Source organism: Sinocyclocheilus anshuiensis, unplaced genomic scaffold (assembly GCF_001515605.1).
Source record: "Sinocyclocheilus anshuiensis isolate Anshui unplaced genomic scaffold, SAMN03320099.WGS_v1.1 scaffold78, whole genome shotgun sequence".
Classification (NCBI taxonomy): Eukaryota; Metazoa; Chordata; class Actinopteri; order Cypriniformes; family Cyprinidae; genus Sinocyclocheilus; species Sinocyclocheilus anshuiensis.
The window spans coordinates 1,397,090-1,404,765 of NW_015544250.1; the positions used below are offsets into that span (position 1 = coordinate 1,397,090).

The 7,676-nt window shown below is 32.5% G+C and overlaps 1 protein-coding gene across 4 annotated transcripts in view; it reads left to right on the forward strand.

Annotated features, from left to right (window-relative positions):
* Positions 1-1,056: 1,056 nt before the first annotated feature.
* LOC107697903 (ralBP1-associated Eps domain-containing protein 2) overlaps positions 1,057-7,676 on the forward strand; it is a 48,344-nt gene continuing 41,724 nt past the window's right edge. For all 4 annotated transcript variants that reach the window (XM_016498762.1, XM_016498763.1, XM_016498765.1 and 1 more), the window contains exon 1: positions 1,057-1,312. In XM_016498762.1, coding sequence (XP_016354248.1) covers positions 1,133-1,312 — 180 coding nt within the window. In that variant the 5' untranslated portion in view covers positions 1,057-1,132. The remainder of the gene's footprint in view (positions 1,313-7,676) is intronic.

Genomic DNA, 7,676 nt, shown 5'->3' on the forward strand with positions numbered 1-7,676 from the left:
AGTTCTTTTGCCCAACACAAGATGGCAGTGCAGATCTAATGCATTCTCTTTCAAACTTAAAGGGAAATCATTAATAGACTTCACAGTTAGTATTCTACATATCTGTGATCTGTTCATTATTGAGTGAGCCAATAATTAACATCAAATGCATAAAAATTAATACAGTTTACCACTTGAAATTACACACTCTCTTTCAAGTTCAAACCATAAATAAAACATAAGTAAACAAGAGTCTCCTTTTCATGCAGTTTTAAAATGTAATTATTTTTCATACTTTTAATATGAAATAAGCACTTCTGAATTAAATGCAAATGTAAATATAAATAGTAAATATAAATGTAACATTTTAAATGCAAATGTAAATCCCAAGTCTTTAAATCTTGAACAAAATGTAAATATAAATATTAATATGTAACATTTTAAATACATATGTAAATGTTAAGGCTTTAAAATTTGAACATAAAATGTATATATAAATATTTATAATAAATGTAACATGTTAAATACAAACGTTGACGTTTTTAAATCTTCAGCATAAAATGTAAATATATTTCATGTAGTCATTAATAAATGTAATAATTTAAATACAAATGCAAATGTAACATCTTTAAATGTTAATATTGAATATACATTTAAAGTCTAAATAAATCTTAATCTTTAAAACTAATGTAAATATTAAATCAGTATAATTTGAAATATATATTAAACCACTTTAAGTGGTTAAGTGTAACGCAATTTTTAGATCTAAATCGTTGACATTGACTAAGTAAATTTGAACAGGTTACATTTAAAGTCAAAATATATATCTTGAATCTATTAATTTACATTTTTATTAGAAACATTTAATATCAATGCAAATATTTAATCAAAATGCACATTTTACCTCTAAATATTTAGCCTGGTGTGTGCAGTGAGAGTTTGTGTGGATTTGTGGCGCCTCTCTGCGGTCGGATGTGGTACTGAGCGACAATCGGCAAATCTTCATCTGAGTTCATTGTGTGTGTGTGTGTGTGTGTGTGTGTGTGTGCACTAGAGCACCACAGCACCGCAGAGCGGACGCGCCTCCCTCTGCCACAGGGCCACTGAGAGGCCGTACGTCTGGTCGCCCGGCGTCTGCGGCTCACGCTCGGGGATGGATCAGGGATCCGCCGCGGGGTCCGGAGGGACCTTCATTTCCCTGAGCGACACTGAGCAGAGATGTTACTCCGGGCTGTACGCGCTCTGTCAGCCCGACAGCAGCGGCAAACCGGCGGCGGGGAAAGTGGCGGAGCTGTTCCGGGCGTCGCAGCTGCCGGCCGAGACGCTGCACCAGGTGAGTTTACGCGGATTTCACCGCCGCCCCTCAACGAGCGTGACGGGGACGCCCTGGGGGGCTGCGCGCGCTAGAGGATCAGATATCTGCTGTGTCTGGATGTACAGTATGTGACGGTGTGTTCAGGTAAAGTTGAGGGGCCTGCTTGTGCCTTGAGGGCGTTTATGGTACAGTGATGGTATCAGATGGTAATACAATAGTACTCTGATATGTATAAACATTGACCTATGAATGAGGGTCATGTTTATACACCATTGTATTGACATAGTTCTTCAAGATAAGTAAAGGAACTTCACAGTATAGCCATGGTACTATGTCCAAAAACACATGACAGTACTTTTTGGCACTTGAAAGTGTACTGTAGTTTATACTGTAACTGTACTGTAGTGTGTATATATACTAATCACGATATACTAGATTAAGTGTATGCTATATACATATATGTAATAATTTAAACTCCTTTATGTTATTAATACATTAATTAATGTATTAATCCCATAAATTATAAATGTAAGTTATTATATAGCTTAGGCTATGTGTGTGTGTGTGTGTGTGTGTGTGTGTGTATATATGTGTATGTCCATATTGATATAAAAATACAAAGAGAAAGAAAATGTATTCCATTCGCTGTTATTAACAACATGAAGTGCATTAGGCCACACATTACATTATGTCAAGGCTTCATCAAACACATTTTTTGGAATCTGATTATGTAATCCAGATTACATGTAATCAGTTAAAATATATATTATTTTAATTTAATAAATTAATAAAGTGTAAGTCTTTGTACTATAGATGTATATACTAATTTGATAGCTTGTTTGCCATTCTTAGTACATTTGATGGTATGATATATGGTAATGGGATATATATTTACCATATTATTGAATGATTATCATATTTATATACCTTGTTATTGCCATGGTGCCATGCCCCAAACATGTGTAGTGTTTATACTAGATGCTGTAGTCAGTATACATTCATTTGGTAATATATTATTTGCTTATAGATGCTTATATTTTGACTTGATATTGTTTGAGAAATACTATGATTTATCTTGCCGTAACTCAGTTATTGGATAGAAAAATGCTGTTAGGATCATGTGCTTGTTCTGAAGATATTTCGGTGATTAATCAGTTTAAAAACACTTCTGTATGTTAGTGATTTGTTTTGAGGAACATTTGAGGCATCAGTGGTGAGGATTTTCTGCTGACATTTGCATTACCAGGCTTTTTTTTTTTTTTACAATTGTAAACACTAGGACACATCATATGAGTCAAGTGAAAGGTGTTTACCGTGTTCAGTTGGTCAGGCTTTGTAGGTGGTGTTCAAATACTTAACTCCACAGTTGTGTGTTGTCACTGAGGGTGAATAGCTGTGTGAGCGGTGAAATCGGCTGACAGGAAGGGTGCTGCCTCATTCTCACACAGATAACACTGGGCTGGACTGGCTCACAGGACTGGTCGTTATAGGCGGGATCCAAAATAATACCTAATTTCACTTCAGTAATTCCTGAAAAGGTTTGCATGTTGCTCTGGTTTACAGAATATGGTTAATAAAGCAATAAGTTTACATTGGAAGTTTACATTGACCATATTCGTTTTATCAGTATTGGTCTAGTGTCAGCTAGCCTGCACATTTATATGTGCAACAGTGCATTGATATAGCTTTTATTAACAGTTTGAATTCGTTTTTTTATTTTTATATTTTCCATTTTATTTTTAGTAATTTTGTTGCATTTTTGTCATTTTTATTAGTTTTTTTTTTTTTTTAAATTTCAGGTTTAGTTAATTTAGTACATCAAGTCAAACTAAATGAAAATTAAAAGTCTTTTCTTTACAGTAGTAAATAATTTAGGATGGTTTCTCTGCCGTCATATTATACAAATTTATCATTTTATTTATTTTGCTCCAAAAACAGTCATAATTGAGTAAAACAAAAATAATAATAATTTGCACCCTCCCTCTGACACTTTGAATTACGGGGCCATTTTTATTTATTTATTTATTTTTTTGCTACTGTACCTTTAAGATTTGTATGTATATAGCCACTTTGCATATGCTTTGCCTTGTGCTTTGCTCATTTCTCATTTCGCTTCTGGTGTTCAGGATTAGTAGTAGCCTATCTGTCCTACTTATTACCTCACTGTGATTGACTGGGTCAAGTTTCTGAACACCCAGTTGGCGTTGTTGAAGTGTTAAATTGGACAGTCATGAGTTAATATATAATATATTAATCTAACGTCAGAAGTTTTTGTAGCTTAGTTTCAATAAATAGTATTTTCAGGCTGAGGAAGCTTTGAAGCTGTTTTCATAGCCAATACTCTTTATTAAAAAATTGAATGAATGAATAAAAAACAATAAACACATTTTCTCAATGAAATACACTACTATTAAAAAGTTTGGGGCCAACTCTTTTTTTTAAAGAAATTAATTTGTTTATTCAGCATGGATGCATGATTTGATCAAAATTGACAGTAAAGACTTTTATAATGCTACAAAATTTCAATTTCAATTACATGCTGTTCTTTTGAACTTTCTATTCATCAAAGAATTCAGAAAAAAATGTAACACGGTTTCCACAAAAATATTCAGCATCACAACTGTTTGTTAATATTGATAATAATCAGAAATGTTTCTTGAGATATAATCACACACACACACACACACACACACACACACACACACACACACACACACACATAAATTGTAATCCAAAAAGTAATCCATTACATTACACATTTCAGGTAATGTACCTGTAAATCTTGTACCATATTGATATAAAAATACAAAGAGAAAGAAAATGTATTCCATTCGCTGTTATTAACAACATGAAGTGCATTAGGCCACACATTACATTATGTCAAGGCTTCATCAAACACATTTTTTGGAATCTGATTATGTAATCCAGATTACATGTAATCAGTTAAAATATATATTATTTTAATTTAATAAATTAATAAAGTGTAAGTCTTTGTACTATAGATGTATATACTAATTTGATAGCTTGTTTGCCATTCTTAGTACATTTGATGGTATGATATATGGTAATGGGATATATATTTACCATATTATTGAATGATTATCATATTTATATACCTTGTTATTGCCATGGTGCCATGCCCCAAACATGTGTAGTGTTTATACTAGATGCTGTAGTCAGTATACATTCATTTGGTAATATATTATTTGCTTATAGATGCTTATATTTTGACTTGATATTGTTTGAGAAATACTATGATTTATCTTGCCGTAACTCAGTTATTGGATAGAAAAATGCTGTTAGGATCATGTGCTTGTTCTGAAGATATTTCGGTGATTAATCAGTTTAAAAACACTTCTGTATGTTAGTGATTTGTTTTGAGGAACATTTGAGGCATCAGTGGTGAGGATTTTCTGCTGACATTTGCATTACCAGGCTTTTTTTTTTTTTTACAATTGTAAACACTAGGACACATCATATGAGTCAAGTGAAAGGTGTTTACCGTGTTCAGTTGGTCAGGCTTTGTAGGTGGTGTTCAAATACTTAACTCCACAGTTGTGTGTTGTCACTGAGGGTGAATAGCTGTGTGAGCGGTGAAATCGGCTGACAGGAAGGGTGCTGCCTCATTCTCACACAGATAACACTGGGCTGGACTGGCTCACAGGACTGGTCGTTATAGGCGGGATCCAAAATAATACCTAATTTCACTTCAGTAATTCCTGAAAAGGTTTGCATGTTGCTCTGGTTTACAGAATATGGTTAATAAAGCAATAAGAAGTTTACATTGACCATATTCGTTTTATCAGTATTGGTCTAGTGTCAGCTAGCCTGCACATTTATATGTGCAACAGTGCATTGATATAGCTTTTATTAACAGTTTGAATTCGTTTTTTTATTTTTATATTTTCCATTTTATTTTTAGTAATTTTGTTGCATTTTTGTCATTTTTATTAGTTAGTTTTTTTTTTTAAATTTCAGGTTTAGTTAATTTAGTACATCAAGTCAAACTAAATGAAAATTAAAAGTCTTTTCTTTACAGTAGTAAATAATTTAGGATGGTTTCTCTGCCGTCATATTATACAAATTTATAATTTTATTTATTTTGCTCCAAAAACAGTCATAATTGAGTAAAAAAAATAATAATAATAATTTGCACCCTCCCTCTGACACTTTGAATTACGGGGCCATTTTTATTTATTTATTTATTTTTTTGCTACTGTACCTTTAAGATTTGTATGTATATAGCCACTTTGCATATGCTTTGCCTTGTGCTTTGCTCATTTCTCATTTCGCTTCTGGTGTTCAGGATTAGTAGTAGCCTATCTGTCCTACTTATTACCTCACTGTGATTGACTGGGTCAAGTTTCTGAACACCCAGTTGGCGTTGTTGATGTGTTAAATTGGACAGTCATGAGTTAATATATAATATATTAATCTAACGTCAGAAGTTTTTGTAGCTTAGTTTCAATAAATAGTATTTTCAGGCTGAGGAAGCTTTGAAGCTGTTTTCATAGCCAATACTCTTTATTAAAAAATTGAATGAATTAATAAAAAACAATAAATACATTTTCTCAATGAAATACACTACTATTAAAAAGTTTGGGGCCAACTCTTTTTTTTAAAGAAATTAATTTGTTTATTCAGCATGGATGCATGATTTGATCAAAATTGACAGTAAACATATTATACAAATTTATCATTTTATTTATTTTGCTCCAAAAACAGTCATAATTGAGTAAAACAAAAATAATAATAATTTGCACCCTCCCTCTGACACTTTGAATTACGGGGCCATTTTTATTTATTTATTTATTTTTTTGCTACTGTACCTTTAAGATTTGTATGTATATAGCCACTTTGCATATGCTTTGCCTTGTGCTTTGCTCATTTCTCATTTCGCTTCTGGTGTTCAGGATTAGTAGTAGCCTATCTGTCCTACTTATTACCTCACTGTGATTGACTGGGTCAAGTTTCTGAACACCCAGTTGGCGTTGTTGATGTGTTAAATTGGACAGTCATGAGTTAATATATAATATATTAATCTAACGTCAGAAGTTTTTGTAGCTTAGTTTCAATAAATAGTATTTTCAGGCTGAGGAAGCTTTGAAGCTGTTTTCATAGCCAATACTCTTTATTAAAAAATTGAATGAATGAATAAAAAACAATAAACACATTTTCTCAATGAAATACACTACTATTAAAAAGTTTGGGGCCAACTCTTTTTTTTAAAGAAATTAATTTGTTTATTCAGCATGGATGCATGATTTGATCAAAATTGACAGTAAAGACTTTTATAATGCTACAAAATTTCAATTTCAATTACATGCTGTTCTTTTGAACTTTCTATTCATCAAAGAATTCAGAAAAAAATGTAACACGGTTTCCACAAAAATATTCAGCATCACAACTGTTTGATGTAATGGATTTAAACTTATATTATAATAATAAAATTATATTATAAACTTATATTATAAACTTATATTATTTTGTTTAATCACGCTGTAAAGTGAAACGTCACCAGGCCGTACTTAAGTTGGTTATGTTCATATTATGCATAGGCATACATTGTGTATTTTAACAGTGTTGTTCAATAAAACCATGTAATTACTTGGTTTTGATATTTTATTTGAGCCAATTATTATTGCCTCATCGTTAGTTTATATATAAATAGTCATACTAAAGCCTGGTTTTCACTTAGGCTTATTTGTGTTACTAAAAATATCACATTACTCAATTATCAAAATAATCAGTAGATTACTTGATTACCAAAATAATCATTAGTTACAGCCCTAGATTAGTTAAAGTCAACCATATATTCATGAAAAAAAATCAGTTTGAATAAGGAAAGCAATAACTTTGCCATAGTATCTTTTCAAATGTTAAAGTTGTTAAAGTCTTTGCATGCTTTGCATGCGCTGCCCCCCGCCCCGTCCCCGGAAAAAAGTTCAGGCTCAGGATTTTTTTTTTTGCTTTAACCCCTGACCTCTGAAATGAGTTTTCTATTTTCTTTTAAAAGGGGATGAATTTAGAAGTGCAACATCTTAGAGAGCAGGTTTAGTGTTTTTAAAGCGCCCTATAGCCAACCCTCTACATTGCGAGTAAATCACTCGCATATGTGACTAAATCTTCACTCTGGGCGACTAAATGATGTCTAATATTAGCCAATGGCTAATAAATTCTTAGATTTTACTCACCAGTGTGTGAGTTGGAGGCTGAGTATATGATTAGCACAGATATATTTTCACTCACAGAACACTCTGACTGAGCGCTTCAGAGTTTCACTCTCCGTCAAGCGATCTGTGATATTTTTCAGTTAATTTGAATGGATGCACAGCGCACCTGTGTTTGTGTATTTCACACGACTCGCCGTCGCTTTCAAATT